This window comes from Pogona vitticeps, chromosome W (assembly GCF_051106095.1).
Source record: "Pogona vitticeps strain Pit_001003342236 chromosome W, PviZW2.1, whole genome shotgun sequence".
Lineage (NCBI taxonomy): Eukaryota > Metazoa > Chordata > Lepidosauria > Squamata > Agamidae > Pogona > Pogona vitticeps.
Window position 1 is genome coordinate 850,702 of NC_135798.1, and position 23,258 is coordinate 873,959.

Sequence of the window (23,258 nt, forward strand, 5' to 3'; positions counted from 1 at the left end):
CAGACCTACTGGGATCTGCCACACGTTAACTAAGCTGCCACCAACCATTCCCTATAAGAAGTCACACAGACCAGGGATGGATTTTCAACAAATAAAAGAATAAGGTTTATTTAAATACACACAGGGAAAAATAAAACGATCAGGTGAATAAGATATAGTAACGTGGCTTAGTCTCATTCATACATGCACACAGTTTGGTTCACACAGAACACTTAACTTGAAGCACAGACCCTGAACCTATCAGTTCTGGCTAACCAACAGACACCTGAACCTATCAGGTTGGTACTGACTGACACACAGTAGTACCCTGTCTGACACACAGACTCCCACACCAGCTTCTTCTTCCCAGCTGCTGCTTCGTCACATCCCAGCGTCTCCACTTCTCCACACAGGCTTCACCTATATATACAGTACAGCCCCTCCTCCTGATGTCCCGCCTTCCACTCCCCATAGGATGGAACTTTCCCTCCAAACCCATGACAGACAGGTAACATCAGTGCTGTATGTAACACCTCCCCTCTTTATAAGTTGTTTTGTAGGGGGAAAGCTAAGGTGCTTTTTCCCAAAAAAACAACCTGAATCCAAAACATACAAAAACATTTATACATACCATATCATACTTACTTATACTTACATTCTAAGTTAACCATATCAATTAGGCATTTAACCATTTACCATATACATTACATCAATTTACCTTTATTCATACAAACCAAGTTCAAAAAACAGGTACATTTAACCTTTAGTCATCAAAATATATACATAGTCCATGTTTCTTTCGCCGTCTTCATTCTTCAGGTCTTCTTGACAAGGCGTCAGCAACACAGTTCACTGACCCTCTGACCACCTTCACTTCAAAGTCATAGTCTTGCAGGTTTAAAGCCCACCTCATAAGTTTACTATTGTGGGTTTTCATTGTCTTTAACCATTGCAGTGGTGAATGGTCAGTGCAAAGAATAAAATATCTTCCCCAGATGTAAGGCTTGGCCTTCTGGATCGCGTAGACTATTGCCAAACACTCCTTCTCCACGGTTGCCAAATGTCTCTCACCTTTTTGGAGTTTCCTACTCAGGTAGGACACTGGGTGCTGGTCACCATTCTCATCCTCCTGGCAAAGAACCGCTCCTACCCCGCTGTTAGACGCATCGGTGTAGATGATGAACTCCTGGTCGAAGTCTGGAGCACGCAGCACTGGATAGTTGATGAGCGCCTGCTTCAACCTCTGGAACGCCTCCTCACAGTCGCTGGTCCACGGGATGCGGTCATCAGCCTTCTTCCTCGTCAGATCGGTCAGCGGAGCCGCAATCTCGCTAAACCTCGGGATGAACTTTCTGTAGTAGCCCACCAACCCAAGAAATGATTTAACTTTTCTCTTGGTGTGGGGTCTAGGCCAATCACGAACTGCTTCTATTTTGGCCTCGAGGGGTTTTATCACTCCTCCCCCTACTATGTGACCCAAGTATTTTATTTCTGGGCTACCCAGCTGACACTTGCTGGCCTTTACTGTGAGCCCTGCTGCACTTAACCTCTGCAGCACTAACTCCAGGTGTATCAGGTGATCTTCCCAGGTATTACTGAAGATCCCTATGTCGTCAATGTAGGCCACTGTAAAGTCACTGAGCCCTGCTAAGGTCTGGTCCATCAGCCTTTGGAATGTGGCTGGTGCATTTCTGAGACCAAAGCTCAGGACTCGAAACTCATAGAGACCAAAAGGGCTGCAAAAGGCGGTCTTTTCTTGATCCCTGGGATCAATTCTTAATTGCCAATATCCCTTTACCAGGTCCAATGATGAGATGAACCGACAACCCCCTATGGTTTCAATCAGGTTGTCTAGCCTGGGCATTGGGTAGGCATCAGGAGTGGTTACGCGGTTTAATTTCCTGTAATCAACACAAAACCTAATGCTCCCATCAGGCTTGTCCACAAGGACTATCGGAGAGGACCAAGGACTAGAAGAGGGGACGATTATGTTCTCCCTAAGCATCTCGTCCAGCTCCTTCCGCACCTTGTCCCTATAGGGTCCCGTTACTCGGTATGGGGATACTGCCTGCGGGGGTGCATCCCCTGTGTGGATCCGATGCATCACTCCCTTCACTATCCCCGGCTTGTTGGAAAACACCTGTTGATATTTACTGAGCAGCATTTTTAGTTCTTGCTGCTGGTCTTGGGTGAGTGCAGGACTGATCTTTACCTCCTCTGGGTTGTATTTTACTTCCCCTCTACCCTCCCAGAAGGGTAATTCAGCTTCCTCACTCTCAGCTGCTTTTATCGCGAATAAAACCCTCTGTTCCCCTCTGTAGTAGGGTTTTAGGGCATTCACATGAACCACCCTCCTGGCTTGGTTCTCCTCCTGCTCTATAAGGTAGTTCAGGTCTGACATCTTGGAAATGACCCTATATGTTCCTGCCCATTTGAGCTGCAGTTTGTTCTCTCTGCAGGGCCTAAGCCAAAGCACTTCCTCCCCTGGGTCAAAGTGCCTCTCTCTAGCTTTGTGGTCATACCATGTTTTCTGTCTGACCTTCTGAGCTTGCAGGTTTTCTGCTGCCAGCTCTAGATTTCTCTTTAGGTCATTCATCAAGGTGTCTATGTATGTCACAACGTCTTGTGGGTCATCCTGGGTGATCTGCTCCCAATTTTGTTTGATCAAATCAAGGGGCCCTTTCACCCTTCTCCCAAATAAAAGTTCAAACGGACTGAACCCGGTACTGGCTTGTGGCACTGATCGATAAGCAAACAAAAGGGATTGCAGCTTCTGGTCCCAATTGTTTGGATTCTCTGCCAAGTAAGCCCTAATCATGCACATTAGAGTCCCATTGAACTTCTCAGTTAACCCATTACTTTCAGGGTGATAAGCAGTGGTTTCCTTGTGCTTAATTCCACAGATTTGCCATAAGCGTTTCATGAGCTTTGATGTGAACGATGCTCCCAAATCTGTGATTATTTCTGAGGCAAATCCCATCCTGGACATATACCCCACCAAGGCATCTGCCACTGTGTTAGTTTCAATGTTAGTCAAGGGAATGGCTTCAGGGTACCTCGTGGCATGGTCCACAATTGTGAGAATGAACCTGTTCCCCCTGTTTGTGGCCTTGGGCAAAGGTCCCACAATATCCACCCCTATGCATTTGAACGGAGTGTCAATCACAGGCAAAGGGCACAACTTTGCCTTGGTCCTGTCTCGGCTATTCCCCTGCCTTTGACACACATCACATTGTTTACAGAATTCTTTGATCTGCTTCCCTATTTCAGGCCAGTAAAAATTCTGTGTGATTCTCTGCTGTGTTTTGTTCACCCCTAAGTGTGCAGCAAACATGTCAGAGTGCCCCCTTTGTAAGATCATGGGGCGATACTTTTCAGGTACCACTAGCTGACTTCTGATCCCATCTCCCCCTTTTGAGATATTCCTCAGGGTCTCTCTATACAAAATCCCCTTTTTCTCCAGAAATCTCACTGGGGTTTCAGGTGTTAGCTGGGCGTCAGTCACCTGTTCAAAACACTTTTGGAGAGTGGCGTCTGCCTTTTGCTCTTGTCCAAATCTGCTGTCTGTGGTTAAGGTTTCCACCACAGCTTCTGAACTCCCCTCTGCTTCCGTCTCTGGCTCCTCATTACCCCCCTGAACTGTCCCCGTGGTGGCTTGTGAACGTGTAATCACTAGCACCCGTTTCACATGTTCAGCCAGGTCATTTCCCACGAGCACGGCTGCTGGCAGAGTCGATGAAATTGCTAGCCGCCAAACTCCCCTCCAGCCTTGAAAGTTCACAGGTACCTCCGCTACTGGCAGTGAGATCACCTGCCCCTCAATCCCTGCCACCTTCATGCTCTCATTTGGGATTACATATTCCCTAGGAATAATATCTGGATGGCACAGGGTCACCTGAGAACAAGTGTCCCGCAGCCCCCGATACTGATGGTCAAGTATTCCTACGTCCACCCCTGCTGTCTCAAACAACTGAGAATCTGTTCTCACCAGTAGGCAGCGCCTGACCTCTACAAGAGGACCATTTTCCTCAGCCTGATCAGCAGATGTAGCTGTTCCAGATTGAGTAGCCATGGCAACAGGCTCCCTCAGTGACAATGAGCCTTGCTCTTTCTGGACACACAACACAGCTTTTGGCTTGGTTCCACTCGAATCCTGAGGCACAATTCCTTTTAGCTGCTTTAATTTCTCACACTCTGAGATTAGATGGCCCTTTCCCTGAGAGAAATAACATTTTCTGGTGTATTTTGAGTCTTTCTCATCTTGTTTTGGTTTTCCCTCCAAAATCTGAGGTCTTGGTTTCATGTCTGAGGGCTTCCCTTCACCATGGGCCCCTCCCCCTTGCTGGTTTTTCCCTGGTCCCTGAGAGTACTTGCTGTAGGTTTCTTTAGGTTTCCCCATCGCTTTCCCCTCACCCAAGGGCTTTCTTATTTGGGAAATAAAATCTGCGATCTCGGCTGCTTCTGCCACAGATTTTGGTTTCCTTTCCCTCACCTGGAATTTCAGTTCCCCATGCAGGACTGAATAGAACTGTTCCAGCGCTATCAAGTCTTTGAGCTGCTGAAAGGTCTCTGTCCCCTCCTGAGATAGCCATTTCTCTAGCAGCCTCACCAATTGGGCCCCCACTTGGGTAAACGTCTGCTCTGGTTTCTTGGTGATTGACCTGAATCTTTGCCTCAGCTGTTCCGCATTTATCCCATGTCTTGCAAACACCAGTTTTTTAAATTCTGCAAAATCTTTCATCAGTTCCTGTGGCATCTCTGAATAAACTTCAGCCAGGCTACCACTGATTAAAGATTGCATGATGGTCATCTTCTCAGTTTCCCTCACTGAGAAGTCCACAAACGCTCTTTCCACTAAGGAAAAGACCACCTCAGGACAATCTCCCTTGTGGTACACAGGGAATTTCTTCAGGTCAGCTTTAGACAATTGGCCTCCCTCAGAATCCCTATTGTTATTATTGTTCTGGTTCATCATTTCCAATTTTCTTAACTCAAACGCCATCCTTTCTTTTTCCAGAGCAATTTTCTCTCTTTCTCTCTCTAATTCAAATTGCCGTTGTTTCTCTCTTTCCCTTTCCTCCATTTTTTCTCTCTCTAATCTTTCCTCCATTTCAAATTGCCTCATCCTCAGTTCATGCTGTTGAGCTATGAGCAATTTTCTGAGTTCTGGGTTCTGTTCTCCCGTGCTGTCACCTTGCACTGAGCCAAATTCATCCTCAGAACCTTGGTCAACCTGGGGGTCTTTCACTTCACCCATTTCTGCCATTTGGCTTCGAGTCAAGGGCATAATCCCCCCCCCAGAACAGGCTGCTTTAAAAAGTCAAGCCTCAAAATAAAACGACCACTTTTTTTTTCTTTTGCCTCAGAACCAGCTTTCTCTATAGATTGCTGCTGTCCTTTCAGCACTACTTGCAACAGTTGCGAGCTAGAGTCTACCCCCCTCTGCTGGGCCTCTCAGCAGACAAGCTAGCTCACTGCTATTTCACAGTTTTGCCTCAGCTTTTTTTCCCGCCAAAAACAGGTTGCCTCAGAGCTCCCTAATCTAGCCCCCAATCTGAGGTTACACGTTCTTCTACTAGTGCACCCCCCCCGTGAGGCACACCTAGAAGATTACCTACGCGCTCTCAGATTGTCCCTGACTAGACCCCCCTTGCTCTGGGCACACTTGCCAAGGCTTTGCTGGACCGCTGGACAACTGGACCAGTCGTATCCCACACGCTGGACACCAATCAATGTGACAAACCCAGACCTACTGGGATCTGCCACACGTTAACTAAGCTGCCACCAACCATTCCCTATAAGAAGTCACACAGACCAGGGATGGATTTTCAACAAATAAAAGAATAAGGTTTATTTAAATACACACAGGGAAAAATAAAACGATCAGGTGAATAAGATATAGTAACGTGGCTTAGTCTCATTCATACATGCACACAGTTTGGTTCACACAGAACACTTAACTTGAAGCACAGACCCTGAACCTATCAGTTCTGGCTAACCAACAGACACCTGAACCTATCAGGTTGGTACTGACTGACACACAGTAGTACCCTGTCTGACACACAGACTCCCACACCAGCTTCTTCTTCCCAGCTGCTGCTTCGTCACATCCCAGCGTCTCCACTTCTCCACACAGGCTTCACCTATATATACAGTACAGCCCCTCCTCCTGATGTCCCGCCTTCCACTCCCCATAGGATGGAACTTTCCCTCCAAACCCATGACAGACAGGTAACATCAGTGCTGTATGTAACAGTATCAGAAAAGGAAAAAGTATCAGAAAAGAAAAAAGTAGCAAGGCACATGGAATACCTTCCTGCCTCGTTACTAAAACAAAACAGTACTGTGTTGCCAACCATGTCAGTACAAGGAGCTAACAGCACGTAGATTCATCCCACCGCTGCCACCATGTTCCAACCCAGTTTCCTGTGTAGGAGAACTTGAACGGTCGGACAGAGAGTAATTTGAAGTTTGAGCACCCCTATACAGCTGGGTTGAGTCCTGAATTACCTCAGCCAGGGCATACAACAAACTTCTTAGAAGTCTGCCCTAAAAAGATACTTGCTGACCCTTAAAAAATATCAGTAGGAAGTTACACATGAGCTTTGTAGTCCTAAGATCTACTTGGCTCAATAAGATAGAACTCAGTAGCTTAATGTGGCCTTGCTTCCCCCTCAGGGTATAGCTATGACAGTTTCATTGTTCAAGAGACCAAAAGATTTTATAATTATTGTTTTTATTGAAAAAATTAAGTCAGTTTGAAGCAAAAGCATAGCAAATAAGCGTTTTCAGGGCTTTTTGCAAAATAGAAATAAGGCAAATAATTCTCTTTTAATTACAATAGCTCTAAAATCTCTAAAAGCTTCCTTAGGGTAGGCAAAAGGCTTAAAGCCCCCCTTTCTTTCTTCCTTGACTCCCGACATCTTCCCCAGTCCTTTACCGGCACGGAGCAGCAGGCAAAAAGACCTAGAAAAATCTATAATGGAAAAAGATAGAAGGATAGAACAAAAGATGTAACTCTGCACATAGCAAAACTTCCTTTTTCAATCATCTTGGTACCTCCCTTCTCCTTCGTTTCTCACACTGTCATCCAATCACAGCATAAGCTTATAGAAGCTATCCCTCCTGCTCTTCTAATGAGAAACAGGTGTTTTTTTCTCAGTACATTGCCTTCTACATCACAACAAATGTCTGATCTTCTTATTGGCTTGTCCTGGCCTAAAGTAAAAACATTCCCACAGGCCTCTGGAAATACATTCCCAACATACAAAATATTTCATACATAGAACCAATATGGAATCCATTTTACATTGTTCACAACTATGTATCTCATCTTCAGTACATGATTTAAACCCCATAATCTGATCTATGACAGATTTATCAGGAGCTCTGAATAAAGCTCTTTCCACATTCCATGCACTTCTATGGTTTCTCCCCAGTGTGAGTTTTTTGATGTAATCTAAGGTCACCACTGCGACTAAAGCTCTTTCCTCAATCTATGCATTTATGTGGTTTCTCTCCAGTGTGAGTCCTTTGATGTGACTTAAGATGACTACTCTTGCTAAAGCTCTTTCCACATACCATGCATTTATGTGGTCTCTCCCCAGTGTGTGTCCTTTGATGTAAGCTAAGGGAATCACTGCGACTAAAGCTCTTTCCACATTCCACGCATTTATGTGGTTTCTCCCCAGTGTGGGTCCTGTGATGTACCATAAGCAGTCCAGCCTGACTATAGCTCTTTCCACATTCCATGCATTTATGTGGTTTCTCCCCAGTGTGGGTCCTTTGATGTACCCTAAGCTGACCACTCTGACTAAAGCTCTTTCCACATTCCATGCATTTATGTGGTTTCTCCCCAGTGTGGGTCCTTTGATGTAACCTAAGGCCATCACTGCGACTAAAGCATTTTCCACATTCCATGCATTTATGTGGTTTCTCCCCAGTGTGAGTCCTTTGATGTAACCTAAGGACATAATTGAGACTAAAGCTCTTTCCACATTCCATGCATTTATGTGGTTTCTCCCCAGTGTGGGTCCTTTGATGTAACCTAAGCTGACTACTCTGACTAAAGCTCTTTCCACATTCCATGCATTTATGTGGTTTCTCCCCAGTATGACTCCTTTGATGTAATCTAAGGACATCACTGCGAATAAAGCTCTTTCCACATTCTGTGCACTTATATGGTTTCTCCCCAGTGTGAGTCCTTTGATGTAATCTAAGCTGACCACTGTGACTAAAGCTCCTTCCACATTCCATGCATTTATGTGCTTTCTCTCCAGTGTGGGTCATTTGATGTAACCTAAGCTGACCACTGTGTCTAAAGCTCTTTCCACATTCCATGCATTTATGTGGTTTCTCCCCAGTGTGGGTCCTTTGATGTAACCTAAGGGCATAACTGCGACTAAAGCTCTTTCCACATTCCATGCATTTATGTGGTTTCTCCCCAGTGTGGGTCCTTTGATGTAACCTAAGGGCATAACTGCGAATAAAGCTCTTTCCACATTCCATGCATTTATGTGGTTTCTCCCCAGTGTGGGTCCTTTGATGTACCCTAAGCTGACCACTGCATCTAAAACTCTTTCCACATTCCATGCATTTATGTGGTTTTTCCCCAGTGTGAGTCCTTTGATGTAACCTAAGGTGACGACTCTGACTAAAGCTCTTTCCACATTCCATGCATTTATGTGGTTTCTCCCCAGTGTGAGTCCTCTGATGTAACCTAAGGACATAATTGAGACTAAAGCTCTTTCCACATTCCATGCATTTATGTGGTTTCTCCCCAGTGTGGGTCCTTTGATGTAATCTAAGGGCAAAACTGCGACTAAAGCTCTTTCCACATTCCATGCATTTATGTGGTTTCTCCCCAGTGTGGGTCATTTGATGTGACCTAAGATGTCCACTGTGACTAAAGCTCTTTCCACATTCCATGCATTTATGTGGTTTCTCCCCAGTGTGAGTCCTTTGATGTAACCTAAGGACATAATTGAGACTAAAGCTCTTTCCACATTCCATGCATTTATGTGGTTTCTCCCCAGTGTGGGTCCTTTGATGTAATCTAAGGGCATAACTGCGACTAAAGCTCTTTCCACATTCCATGCATTTATGTGGTTTCTCCCCAGTGTGGGTCCTTTGATGTAATCTAAGGGCAAAACTGCGACTAAAGCTCTTTCCACATTCCATGCATTTATGTGGTTTCTCCCCAGTGTGGGTCATTTGATGTGACCTAAGATGTCCACTGTGACTAAAGCTCTTTCCACATTCCATGCATTTATGTGGTTTCTCCCCAGTGTGAGTCCTTTGATGTAACCTAAGGACATAATTGAGACTAAAGCTCTTTCCACATTCCATGCATTTATGTGGTTTCTCCCCAGTGTGAGTCCTTTGATGTGACGTAAGATGACCATTTTCACTGAAACTTTTTCCACATTCCATGCATTTGTACGGTTTCTTCCCTGTGTGAGTTCTTCGATGTGAACGCAGATTTCTTCTACTGCTGAAACTGTTTTTACATTCCATGTTTTTGTATGATTTGTCCCCAGGGTGATTCTTTAATCTGAATTAGCGGCACTGGTCTGAAGCTGTCTCCACACTTCAGGCATTTAACCCGTTTCTCCTTTAGCTCGTGGGTTTTTCTAAGCTTTTCTTTCCAGGTTCACACTTGACTTTTTTCAGGACCATCATGTTTGTTACCTGATAGAGAAAAAAAGAAGGCATATGTCTCCTGAAGGCTTTACTGGCAAATTTGAAAAATTAGCCATATTGTGAAAACAGCATGTACTCCCCTTGCCTAAATTCCCAAACGCCACACAGTCTGACCTTACCCATGGGAGACACAGCGGGGAACCTCGGGTTGTGCAACCAGATATTTAAACCACAGAGCTATCCAGCCATCTTACTCAGAAATATAATGATAGGGTTTGATGAGAATTGAGGTTTCACTGGAAAAGTTCCATGCTTTACTTGCAAATTTCCTCCACTCTACGGTACTTAATTTAAAGGCTTTGCAAGTCCATAAATGTATTGAAAATGGTGAACCCATGAAAGGAGGAAAGGAAAAAAGAGTTGGAGAACGTGGATTAGTAAAAAGCCACTGTTGGCTCAATTCAGCTTGCTATCTACAACAATTCCCAGATCCCTCTCGCTCGTAGTTTTGCTGAGCCAAGTATCCTCCATCTTGTAAGTGTGCAATTGGTTTCTTTTTCCAAGGTGCAGGACTTTGTACTTAACCATGGCCAGGTAGGATCTTGCTAAAAAAGAGGGGGAAAATATTATTAAATGTAGTGGTGAGGGTTTAGGGTATTTTTTTTTAGGAAAATAGTTAAAGTTTGAGGATATGTTACTATTGGGTGTTTCTTTTCTGGGGTATGTCATCAGAGTATGGGACCAAATGGAGATGTGATGCTAAAATGGAATGGTTTAAAGTCTTGATAATAAAGATAAATGTTAATGGATGAAGAGGAAGAGAAGTTAAACCCTACCAAGGATGAAAGAAGGTATAATATTACGATATGAAATAAACTTATATAGAACTGATATGCAAGATGTTTGGAAAGAAGTGAAAGGAGATGTAAAGTTTACTTTTTATTCATCAGCGTATAAAAGTTATTTTAGGATAGATTATATATATTTACATCTAGTGATTGTGATTTAGTTTGTAAGACAGATATAGGGCTTTTAAATGTAGCAGATTGCACATTGGTGAATATGGATTTTAAGGGTACATGTGACTATAAAGAAGCTAGGAGGTAGAGGTTGTCATGATCTAGGTTATTGAAGCTAAAATGTAATTTCTAAATGGGATTTGTAGTCATGGAATGATGTAGAAAGGAAATCATCTCAGCCTGTGTCATTTTTCTAGAAGCATGGAGAAGTTGTTTTTCTTTACAGCTAGCTAGGAATGTTATCGTGTAGATAGCATGACCAAGGCTATGCTTGGCGAAGACGAAAACTCATAATATCGAGGAAGAATGTCAACAACATCTGCAGTTCTCATGAGAAGAGGAGGTGGAGAGAGACAAGAATCCTTTGTCCTGATTGGCTTACACCAGTGGAGAGTGAAGGAGGGGGTGCTTTCAGCGTGTGAAGAAAATGACAGGATGGTACAGAGAGAGAGACTCTTTTTGACTCTTTTCTAACTCATTTTTAGATTAATGGATTTTACCATGGATTATTGATTTTTGAATGGACTTTGGAGTTCCCAATGCTAAGATGTAGTTCTTAGTAGAAGAATAGAAAGTGGGGGGGGGAGGCCTAGCCTTACCTGTTTTCTAGTTAGTAGAATTTCTTTATTTTATTTTTGTAGCTGGGATTTGTTAAGATTCTAACTACCTGTAGTTATGGAAATGTTTTTGAATGCTATTTATTTATTTATTTAATTTTATTTTATTTATATCCCGCCTATCTAGTCACGATGGACTACAAACTGAATTTAGCTAAATCTTTATTTTTCTAATAAAATAATAATACTTAAGAACTTATGCTTGGTCTCTTGAACAGACAACCTGCGACCATACTTAATTGGATTACTTACAGGCCACAAAACTATGCTACTTTGAGTCCAGTATTTTCCTGAATTCTGAGAGTTCTAAATGTCTCTAAGACTCATGGTTATAATTTGGTTTCGGAAGAGGTTTTTAATTGGGGATAGACTTGGGAAAGGGTGCCAGTGGGACAGCCTGGTTGAGACAAGGACTCATCTCAACTCAAATAGGGGTCAACTGGACCTGGAACCTCTCTATACCAGCTTTCAGCATTCTCTTAGGAGAGCTGATCGCTTACAGAGGTTACATAAAGGAATTTTATGTCAAAATGTTCGTATAGATCAGGTCACTGAGAAATACAGTAAATCAAAGTCTTCAACATACTCACATAGGAAAGCCAGGGAAACAAGCTGGGTGTAGGTCAGCCAAACCCCTGAAGCTGATTCACTGGGAAAGTTTGAGGCTGTCGTAGCCACGGGCAGGCGCCTGGGATTGTAGGGGCTGAAGTTGGGATAAAAGCAGGTCAGGCAGAGCATTCGTTGCTGCCCCTTTGCTTAAGGGCGGTCAGGCTGACAGTGGGATCGTGAGCAAAAAAGTCATTATATGCTCTGTACATGCTTTTATAGTGAAGTTAAGCTATTTAAGTTAAATGTTTAAATACAAAGTATTTTTCTAATTATGTTTGCCTGTCATAGTTTTTTGCATCCGGAGAGAAAGGCAAAGCATGGTGTTTCTGCCAGGTCTCCCTCATTCCCTCCAGAAGGGAAACATCTACGCTTCCACCAAGGACACTGTTTGTGTCCAGGTATCAAACGTTTTCTTGACATTTTACAACATAAACATACATTAGACAAAACGGAGAAAGAATTGACGGAAATATGGAGGATAAGAGAGGGTAGTAATTTGATGTACTATGAAATGTGTAACAAAGGGTTACTACCTAAAATTATTTTTTCCTTTAGGATGAAACCAATAAAGATTTAAAAGTCTTACAAAACATAATTAACAGATTTTGAAATGGTGATGAAAAAGCAAGGATTAATAATAATAATAATAATAATAATAATAATAATAATAATAATAATAATAATAATAATAATAATAATAATAATAATAATAATAATTTATTGTCATTGTAAGTATATACACATACAACGAAATTCACAGACACCCAGAGACCAGACACATGCACACACATAAAATTCCCAAACACTCCCCACCCACTAAAAGTCCCACTAAAAAGTACTGGTATTACTATCAGAAGCTAGGATGATTAGGTTTACCAAGGAGAAGGGAACTAGCACCTCATGGGATGCTCTTAATGCAGCCTAAATAGCATTGGCCTTTTTTGCAGCCACATCGCACTGTTGGCTCATCTTCGGCTTCTGCCAAGAGACGCAAAGCGGCTCACAACATTAACATTCACACAGTTAAAAACACAATACACTAGATATTAAAAGATAAATTAAACAATGTATGATTTAAAATACAATTAAAAGATTAAAACAGGAAAAAAATTATCTGCCAAAATGGGGTTCAGGGATTCCGTTATAACTTTTAAAAGCCTGCCTGAAGAGATGGGGTTTTAGCTCTTTCCAAAAGGATAAATGGGAAGAGGGAGAGCATGCCACGGGCTGAGGGCTGCCACCGAGAAGGCCCTCCTTTCCCCGTGTCCCTATAAGGTGGGCTTGCACTTGCAGTGGGAGCAAGAGGAGGGTCTCCTCTGCGGCTCTTAATCACCAAGAAGAGGGACAAATGATTTCACCCCGTAGGTTGCAGAGGGTGGTGCTTTGATTGGCTCGTGACCTACCCCAAGAAGGACCCACCTGGTTGTACAGAGAACTCTGGCCAGAGGAGAACAGCGGTTCTTCTGGCCAAACAGGAGGAAGGAGCTGGACGAAGGCTGCCCGTCACCCCCCCAGGGCCCGTTCCCTCCAGTGAAGGCCACCCCCAGCAGGGCCATGAACACCGAGGCCCCTCCTGGACGGGCCTTTAGAGAGAATAGGGAGATTTCCAGAACACTCCTTTGCTGGCTCGCAAGTCGAGGAGACCCCAGCACCCAGGGGAGGAAGAGGGGGGTAGGAATGGGGACTAAGAGGGGCCCTGGGCCTGATCCACCAGAGAGCTCCTTAGGTTCTTCTAGGAGAAAGGCGAGAGGGGAAAAAGGCTCCCTCCCACCTTTCCCTCTCCAAAAGAACCCCCACACACACACGCACGCAGGAGCGGCTTCTTCCGTTCCCCCTCCTGGATCCCAAAAGAAGGAAGGGGGAATTCGGGGAAGCGCTCCGACAAGCTGTGTCTCATCCACAGCAGTTAACGCAGGGTGGAGCCCACCTGGATTGGGAGCTAAACCAATAAGAACACTCTGCCCATGTTCAGAGAGGCAGCATGGTAGACAACCAAGCGGGGACCCCTGCAACCTGGGATCAAAGCCCGCCCCCCCCCTTGGGCCAGGAAACCCACCGGTCGGGTGCGTCCTTCCGGGGCCTTCCTTTGTCAAATCCGAGGTCTCTCGCCTCCCCGCGGGTTGGCTGGAAGTCCCTTCAGAGGCTACGAAACGAAGTGGAAAGAACAGAAAAACTAAAGGGAAGGGAAGAAGATGGAGAGGTCACCCACACACCCCCCCCCCGCCCAGTCCTCTGCGAGGGGCGGAGAAGGACCGGTCGGGTCAAGCCCATCTCTGTGGCCTCCTGGTCCCTCAAGAGTAGCTACGGGAGACCTGGGGGTGGCGCCCCCCTCCCGAAAAGGCTCCTTTATTTATTTATTTATTTATTTATTGGATTTTTACCCTGCCCCTCTAGACCATGTCTACTCGGGGTGGCTTACATAGATAAAACAGAACAATATAAAATATAAAATATATAAAATCTGGGGCTGCCAGCGATGAGGGTGAAATGCTCCGACCTCCTTATCCGAGCGGCACAAGAAAGGGCCTCCTGCTGACGGGAGAGTAGGTGGCTGGAGAGCTCTGGGGTGTTGGATCTGTGACTGGGGAGGTGGAGGTTGGGAGTTCGATTCCCCCCCCCCAATGGGCCACCTCCCGCGAGAAGAACCAGCCGGGGCGGCCTTGGGTCAGCTCCACCGTCCCTGGAGAAGGAAGATGATTAATGTTTGAATAGGATGGAGGTGCCTGTGATGGCAATTAGAAAGAGCTCACCTGCCTGGCAAAGGCTGGAGGGATCTGGCGTGTGATCCCTTCTCTTTCGATCCTGGGAGGAATCTCTCCTCCCCCTCCCTGGGAGAAGAGAAGAAGCCAAAGGATCCCTCTGGAGAGATCCCGGGGGGGGGGGAGGAAGAGCGAAAGGCTTTCCCTTTGGAGGGCTGCCTTTCTCCTTCTTCCATCCGGTGGGGCAGAGAAAGCAGGGAGGGAGGGAGGGAGGGGCCTTTTGCAAATTGGGGGGGGGGCTCTGAGTGGCGCATCCAGGAGAAGAGCCCCCCCTTGCAGCCAGGAGAGCCGGCCAGAGGATCCTCTCCTTGCGGGGGGGGGGGGAGATCTCCTTCCCGCCTCTGCCCCAAAACCCATGGCCTTCCTGGGCCTCTTTCTCTTTCTGCCCTGCTTTCCTCTTGGGGGGGGAGGCTTTTCCTGCAAGGCCACCAGGAAGCCCCCTCCAAACACACACACACACAAACACCCCCAACACACAAGCACAGGGAGGGAGGGGGGCAACCCGTCCACCCACCCCCACAACCCCTTTCCTGCAGCCTGGGATCTGGTCGGGGAGGGGGAATCTGGTCGGCCCCTCCCTCTCCTCCATCCAGATCCACTGAACCAAGAGATGCTCCTGAAGAGTCCCTTCAAACCCCATAGACTGGGAGGGGGGATCCTGAAGAGGCTCAGGATGGGAGGCCAGGCATCGGGGGGGGGGGGGAAGGAGGGGAGCCCCATCGCCCCCAGCTGACCCCCCCTCGTCACCCCGAAAGGGCCCATTTCTGGGATCCCCCTCGTGCCCTCCCTTTGCAGACCCCCCCCCTCCCCCCCTCCCTCCCTCCCTCCTCCCCAATGCATCCCACACCCCGCTTCCGACCGTGTGTGTGTGTGTGTGTGAAGTTTTGGGGAGGGGGTTTCCTGGAGGAAGGAGAAATTGGGGGGGAGAAAGAGCACCGGGGGGGACGCTCCCCACTTTCCCCCCCCCCTCTGCCACCCCCCCAAAAAGGCTGCCTGCAAGATCCGGGAAAAGAAGGGGGTCGAGGAGGACCCACCGACACGCACAGAGAAAAGGGCCTGGGTGTCTCGCTCGGGGGGGGGACTAGATCGAGGCCCCCATTCGGCCCCCCTCCCAATTTAGCCCCCCCCCCTCCATGCGGGGAGGAAGAGGAGGAGGAGGAAGGCAGGGAGAGAAACAAAGGGACCCCCCCTCGCCCCCCTCCCTCAAAGCGGGCGAGGCCTTTCGTGCTTCGCAGACGGAGCGGATTGTGAGGGGGGGGTCTCCGGGGTTGGCGGGGGGGGGAAATTCTCCATCTCTTTAGCAACTCCTGAGCCCCCCCTAAAAAAAAGCGGTCCTGCAACCCCCCCCCCCGAATATGGCTCACCTCCTTGCCGGTCCTCTGGCGGGAAACTCGCGAGGAATCCGCTCCCCTCCCCCTGCAAAGCGGCCTCTTCGGGGGGGGGAATCCTAGAGGGTGGGGGGGGCAGAGAGCGGGGCTTCCCACCTCCGGTTCCCCTTCGACGCCGCTCCTGCTTCTTCCTCTTCTTCTTCTTTTTCCTCGTTTTTTTCCCCCTGAATGGAAAAGGGGGGGGCGATGGGGGGAGGGGAGGCCGAGGACGAAGCGGGTGGGGGGAGGGGAGGCAGAGCAGAAGGGGCGGAGCCTGAACGGGGGGGGGGGGAAGAAAAGATATTTTCCTCTCCTGAGGGAGGAAGCTTTGAGCGGCTCCTAAAGCCAGGAGGAGGAGGGGCGAGCTCTCATTGGGCCTCCCTTGTCTTCTGGGCGGAGCCAGAACCTCTCCCCCATGAGCGCCACCGGGTTGCCAGGCAACCCCCCTCATAGACGCCATAATAGGGCAGGGGGACGCCCAAGGAGACCGAGGCTTGGAGGGCTTCTGCCCAGCAACGGGTGACGCGCAGGCGGCGCGAGTTCTCATTGGGTCCCCATTGTTCTTCGGGGAGAGGCTGCTTTGCAAGGGGGGAGGGGCCGCCAGAGGAAGAGAGAAGAAACGGGAGGGGGGGGCAAATATGCGCTGTTGTTCTCCCTCAGGTTCAGGGGTTCACTCCTGCCCGCCCCTTACCTGCGTGTCGTCACGTCCACACCCTGCCCTTCTAAAGGCTTCTGAGTCAGGCAGAAGTTCAACAGGGCTTTTCCTGAGGTCCCAACCGGCTCCTCTTTCCCCACACGTTTGAATGGGGCAAGAGAAGAAATCCCTTCCCCCCCCCCCAGGGACGAGGCTGGACAGGCCAGTTGTGGGACGAAGGAGACGAAGGAAACGTGGGGGGGGGGGGTTCTTTCCCAATGACTCGGGGTCAACTCAGAACCCACCCAACCTCTCCCCTTTTTCTGAGGGGAAAAAAAGCTTGTTTTTTTAATAAGGACTCAAAACTCTGTACCAAAGATTCAGACTTGAACTTTAACCAACGTCCTTGGAGGAGGCCTTTCCTCCCATAAAAAGGGGGTCCCTTCCCCCCCCCCGATCTCTGCAAAGAGACCAGGAATTCTGGCAAGGGGTCGTCAGTGGGGCAGAAGACAAGGTGGTGGGGTTGGCGGCAAGGAAAGGAGCAGGAGGGGAGAAAAAAAACAGGTGACCATTAGTCATTTTTGGGGGGGGTCTTTTTTGCTGTCATGCTGAAGCATGCCTTTGGAACTGCAACCGAAGGTGTCTATCTCCGGACTAGATCAGACGGAAAGCTCTTTAATCTCTCTAGATTGAGAGCGAAGACCAAAGTCCAACTGAAATGCATGCGGGACTTCCTCTTCGCAGATGATGCAGCCATTGTTGCCCACTCTGCTGAAGACCTCCAACAACTCATGAATCGTTTCAGCAAGGCCTGCCAAGACTTTGGACTAACAATCAGCCTGAAGAAAACACAAGTCATGGGCCAGGGCGTGGACTCACCTCCTTCTATTACCATCTCCACACAAGAATTGGAGGTTGTTCATGACTTTGTGTACCTTGGCTCAACCATCTCTGACACCCTCTCCCTGGATGTCGAGCTGGATAAACGCATTGGGAAAGCAGCCACCATGTTCTCTAGACTCACAAAGAGAGTATGGCTCAATAAGAAGCTGACGGCACATACGAAGATCCAGGTCTATAGAGCCTGTGTCCTGAGCACGCTCCTCTACTGCAGTGAGTCCTGGACCCTTTGTGCATGGCAGGAGAGGAAGCTGAACACCTTCCATATGCGTTGCCTCCAATGGATTTTTGGTATCACCTGGCAGGACAAAGTTCCAAATAGAGTAGTCCTAGAACGAGCTGGATTATTCAGCATGAATACATTACTGAAACAGCGACGTCTACGTTGGCTTGGGCACGTCGTGAGAATGGCTGATGGTCGGATTCCAAAGGATCTCCTGTATGGAGAATTAGTGCAGGGAAATTGCCCCAGAGGGAGACCACAGCTGCGATACAAGGATATCTGCAAGCGAGATCTGAAGGCCTTAGGAATAGACCTCAACAGATGGGAAACCCTGACATCTGAGTGCTCAGCCTGGAGGCAGGCAGTACAGCACGGCCTCTCCCAATTTGAAGAGACCCTTGTCCAGCAGGCCAAGGCAAAGTGGAAGTCACAAAAGCAGCAAAACCAGGGAGCTTGACAGGGGACAGATTGGATCTGTCTTCAGTGTGGAAGAGATTGTCACTCTCGAATTGGTCTCCTCAGCCACACTAGACGCTGTTCCACGTCCTCCATACAGAGCACGTCACCATAGTCTTTCGAGACTGAAGGATGCCTAACAATAACAAAACATTAGCCATTCAATTCTTTTTTAAAACAAAAAAAATGGGCAACAGGAAAGAGGAGCAGAAAGGCGAGACAAGCCTTTGCAAATTAAGCAATTCAGGCACTTTCTAGGAAAATATTCTGCTCTTTTAAAATGGTGCCACTCATGCTAAGCTCAGGCCATGAGAGCAAAGGACACGGGCACTTCCTGGCAGGTGATGCCCAGCGTTGTATAATCCTCCATTTCAGCCATATTGAATTAGGAGACAAATTGGAATCTGTGTCTGCTTTTCCAAAGATTAGTCACATCCTGCCACTGTATGCTAATCAAATATTGAAAGTCTTTGCTCATTAGAAGATTCACAAGGTAAGAACATTATGACAATTAACAAAATGATCACCTATCATTAGGGACTTCTGCATCGGTTCCCCAGTATTGATTTCCAAGAGCTTCCTCAGATCAAGTTCACTTCCACCTACAGCCTTTTTAGCAAAATAGTTCTGGATTCCCAATTGGGCAGCTCGGTTTTCTTTTTGTCCTTTTTGATTAGGCTAGCTCATGATTAAAAGAAAAACAGAAACAGATGGTGACCCCATGATTCCAGACAGCCCATTTCACCCTCTTCCTAAGCTTCATCTCCTGCGTCTTTCTAGGAGGAGCGGGAGGCCAAAAACGTCCCTTCGAGGCAGAGCCTGTCAGACGGAGGAGGAGGAGGAGGAGGAGGGGACCCCACCCCCACCCCCAGGTTGTGGGTGCCCCCCCCGGGGGGGCAGGGACTCTCCCTGGCTGAGCGCCTCCTTTAAAGCTTTAGACTGAGAAAGCCCTGTTTATCCAGTGGAAGCCAAGGCAATGCTTTTCTCCATCTGGGTCTCCTCGAGAGGGAGGCGGAGGGGGGATTCAAAGGGGAGGAGGGGGAGCTCTGGGGCCTGGATCCCACCCCTTTCTGTTTTTAAACTCAGATCTCTGGGGAGGGAGGAAGGAAGGCTCTCTCTGGGCAAGTTGAAAGATGGCAAGAAGCTTGCAAAATGGGGGGGGGGTGGCCTGTGTGAGGAAAGGTTTGAGGAGTAATCAGAAACCTCCCCCCACCCATCTCACTTTCTGAGTTTACAACCTCAGTGTTAATTAATTGTTCAGCTCCGTTTTATACACACACACACACACACACACAAACACACAAAGGGCATCTCTCTCTCTCTCTCTCTCTCTCTCTCTCTGTATATATATATATTTTTCACCCTCTTCCTAAGCTTCATCTCCTACCTTACCTACCTGGACTGCAAGTGTTTCCTGTGGGAAAATCCCTGAAATGAGGTTGCAGGTAAACACCTGACATGGTGCAAGCCCTTGGCAAATCCATTCATGCATGTGTTGATCAGGGGCACCTTTTAGGTCCAAAGGGTACCCTGGGCAAAAGGTCTCTGGACAGGTGGACTGAACTGGCCTAGAGATAAGGCCTGTGAACTAGATTACTGACCAGATACATGGAATGGCACTGATAAAAGTATATTCTGTAATGAGTATGTCGTGCTCTTTTACATGTTTTCTTGAGTGAAGTCTGCAACTATTTGCTTTTCTTTCAGCTGAAAATAAACAAATATCTATTGGATCTCCCTGCTTTTGGCTGATGGATTGATGCATTAGAGACAGGCAAAAAGCCAGGAAATTGTCTTGGCACCCTTCAGACCCAGGGGGTGGGAGTCTCTCTTTCACCTCTGAAGGAGGCAATCGCAGATTCCTCTAAAAGAAGATCTGGTTTGGACGGGAAAGCAGAAGGGCTTTCAAGCTGGTTTTCACCTGTAAGGTGTGGGAGATCGTGGCACCTGGTCAGGTGGGACGAAGCTTCTCTAGGGCAGGGGTCTCAAACTCAATTGACCTGTGGGCCCCTGGAGGCAGAGTCTGGGTGAGGCTGGCCCACATCAGATTTTCCGCCAAGTGGACCAAGAGCCCAAGGAAGCTGCCCAGGAGTTTCCTTAGCCCAGCTGGGGCTCCGAGGAGGAGGAGGAGGAGGAGGAGGAGGAGGAGGAGGAGGAGGGGTGCACGAGCCCTCATCACGGCTCATGACCCCCTCCAGCTCCTCCTTCACTACTAACACCACCAGCAGTCCGAAGAAGCCGAGAAGGGAGGGAGCGCCGGCACCTGCCTAGCCAGGGGGAGGAGGGCATGATATAAAAATTACAAAAATCCCTCACAGAATTTGCCTTGCCAAAGGAAAAAAGCCCCCACCGGTACCTGCAAAATGAAACAGAATGAGGTGGCGGGGCTCACAGGCGTGCGTGCATGCACACACACACACACACACACAAACACACACACACACGGCGGTCCAGTAACTGTCCTCTGAGGGTCCCCCTCAAAAAAAGGCACACTCAGCAGCAGCAGCTATCCCCTCCCCATTGCAGAGGAGCAAACTTTGTGAGGTGAGCCCTGGCAGCCTGCAGACCTGAGGCAGCTGAAGCAGGACAAAGAGGAGGAGGAGGAGGAAGCACTGCTGGGCACTGAGGCGGCCGCTAGCCAGGCTGGTGCTGGGGGTGCCGAGAGAGAGAGAGAGAGCCAGAGAGCCGCTTCCCTGGAAGAGGCGGTGGCAGCTGCTGTTGGTGGTGCTGTTGGAGGCGCTCTTTGAGGACGGGCCGGGAGTGAGATCCGCTCTCAGTCATCACACCCGGGGGGGAAGGGCCGGCAGCGTGCCTCGCTCACCAGCTCTCCCCCAAGACAGTGCCTCTTCTGCCCTCCATCCGGAACTGCAGCCTGCCGGCCGACAGACAGGTGGGCAGGCTGGCAGGCTGCAGTTCTGGATGGAGGGTGCAGGAGGCGCTGTCTTAGGAGAGAGCAGGTGAGAAAGGCGAGGCTTTGACTCTTGACAGCAATGGACGCATGGGTGCTTCAGGGGGGCAGGCAAGGCAGGGGCCACAAACAATCATCTGGCGGGCCACAAATGGCCCCCGGGCTGCATGTTTGAGACCCCTGCTCTAGGGAGATGGGTGGGAGGCAACCTGGATGCTTTATCCCACCACCCCCACCACCCCCTGCACACCTTGCCAGGTGGAAGCCACAGTCCCCCCTCTTTCTCCTTCTCGTCCGTTCTACCAACCCATCCTGTCTGGTCACTCTGGGAAGAAGGATTGTTTCCCTTTTTCTTCCAGCGCCTGGTGGCCTTTGAGGAAGTGGCTGTGCCTTTTACGGAGGAAGAGTGGGCATGGCTGGATCTGGACCAGAAAGCTTTGCGCAGAGAAGACACGGAGGAGATCTGCCGGATGCTAGACACTCTTGGTAAGCAGTCCTTTCTCCTACGGTTGGAGAGGCTGTATCTTTTGGTAAAAGAAACATTTTAAACCTCGAGACATTTAGTTGCATCTCTTCTATTTCACATTGTATTTTTTGTCTGTCTTGGCAGGAATTATGTGATTTTAAGGATTAAAACACCGAGATACATTTTTCCAACTTAACTAAAATCTGTGACACGACTTATTGTGTTCAGATGTAACACATAAGATGGATGCCTTAGAACGGCCAGACTGCCATTGAACTAGCAGGAAGAGGATACTTGATTGTCGGGAGGTATCCGTAGCAAGAAGACAGAACGGAGTCATAAAACAGAACAGCTCCAAGGGACTCCAAGGTCGCTGAGTCCAATTTGCTGCCAAAGGCGGAGATCCACATTGCTAGAAAGGTAGGCATCCATCATCCTCTGTTTGCAAATGTTCGATGAAAGGATACTCCAGTGTCCATTCTACGGCTGAATGGCTTGTGCCCTCAAGAAGTTCTTCCTCATGGGTTACCCTTTGATGCAGCAATGCTGGGAGCAGCTGGTCTTCTTCCCCCTATGATCCGGAAGGAGGGGCGGAAGGTAGAGGAGGACCCAGAAGAAAGCGGGTGGGGGGGAGGAGTGGAAAGGGCAGAGCCTGGAAGGGACCCATGTGTGTGTGGGGGGGGTGAAAGCCTCTCTATCCCCCCTCCCCCATCTGCCAAACCCTTGGCTTTCTCTCTGCTGGGTCTTGGGAGAGGCTGAAGGGGATCTGGCGAGGGGCCTCCCGGGACAGCCTCGGAGGAGGAGACCCTTCCCTCAGAGATAGAGGACCTGGAAGACTTTCTGGCCTGATTCTGACCCACATCCCCCCCCCCGAGAGATGGAGAGGAGGAGGAGGAGGAGGAGGCCATGAATAGCCATGAATAGCCACTGTGAACTCCTCTTTTTAAATCTGACCTAGAGGTTAAAACAATGGTGTTTTCCTGTAATGTCTGAGGGGGGGAAGAAGGGGGGGGAGGAGACGGGAAAGTCTCTCCTCTGAAGGAAGGAAGGAAGGAAAGGGAGGGAGGGAGGGAGGAAGCGCCCCCCCAGACTCTGCGCGTTTGAGCCTGACAGACCTCCATCATGGCAGAAGGGCTGGCTGTGTTACTCTGTGCAAGTGACACACATGCGTGCACACACACACACACACTTTTCCCACTGTAGCAAAGGGGTAGCCCCTCCCCCAGGGGCTCTCCTGCCCCCATTGCTCTGGGTGGGAAAAGCATGGGGGGGGATGGAGGGTCTGGGTTCAGGTCAGGGCCTGGTTCTCGTGACAGGAACTTCCCTCCCTTGCAGGGGCATCAGCAGCCGCCTTGGCTGCCATAGAAATGAAGTATCATCATCATCATCCACATCCCTCCCTCCGTGTCGATCCCTTATCTTCTCCCTCCTCCAAGCCCCATTTCTCTTAGTTTCGGAAGTCCAGCGAGGACAACGGACTAAAAACACAAGCAGCTGGTACTAAGCCAATTTTATTTAGGAAAGTACAGCTGGACCTTTTGTCTTAAAGCAGGGGTCTCAAACATGCGGCCCGGGGGCCATTTGCAGCCCCCCCATATGATAGTTTGTGGCCCTCGCCTTGCCTGCCCCCCCCAAAGCGCCCACACCTTCTCTGCTGTCAAGAGTAAAAAAAGAAGCCT

General features: G+C 48.5%; 1 protein-coding gene and 2 long non-coding RNA genes across 4 annotated transcripts in view; 1 reads left to right on the plus strand and 2 right to left on the minus strand.

The window, feature by feature from the left end:
- Nucleotides 1–77: 77 nt before the first annotated feature.
- Nucleotides 78–23,258, minus strand: part of LOC144585011 (uncharacterized) — a 37,896-nt gene continuing 14,715 nt past the window's right edge. Inside the window, exon 2 of the long non-coding RNA XR_013539518.1 lies at nucleotides 78–512. This is a non-coding gene — a long non-coding RNA (uncharacterized LOC144585011). The remainder of the gene's footprint in view (nucleotides 513–23,258) is intronic.
- LOC144584980 (uncharacterized) lies at nucleotides 5,801–16,236 on the minus strand. The gene is made up of 3 exons (XM_078382378.1): nucleotides 15,990–16,236; nucleotides 13,923–14,009; nucleotides 5,801–9,669 (listed from the first exon to the last, which is right to left on the minus strand). Exon 3 carries the CDS (start codon nucleotides 9,493–9,495, stop codon nucleotides 7,471–7,473), a length of 2,025 nt encoding a protein of 674 aa, XP_078238504.1. The 5' UTR covers nucleotides 9,496–9,669; nucleotides 13,923–14,009; nucleotides 15,990–16,236; the 3' UTR covers nucleotides 5,801–7,470.
- Nucleotides 19,250–22,145, plus strand: LOC144584998 (uncharacterized). Of its 2 annotated transcripts, none has more exons than XR_013539503.1 (3): nucleotides 19,250–20,160; nucleotides 21,473–21,599; nucleotides 21,724–22,145. It is a non-coding gene; the product is annotated as an uncharacterized LOC144584998 (long non-coding RNA). The 2 variants fall into 2 exon arrangements; XR_013539504.1 differs by having other exon boundaries at nucleotides 19,250–19,650.

Bases quoted from the DNA above. Each gene is read 5' to 3' on its own strand.
- LOC144584980 (XM_078382378.1), bottom strand. From the start codon at position 9,495: ATGGAATGTAAAAACAGTTTCAGCAGTAGAAGAAATCTGCGTTCACAT.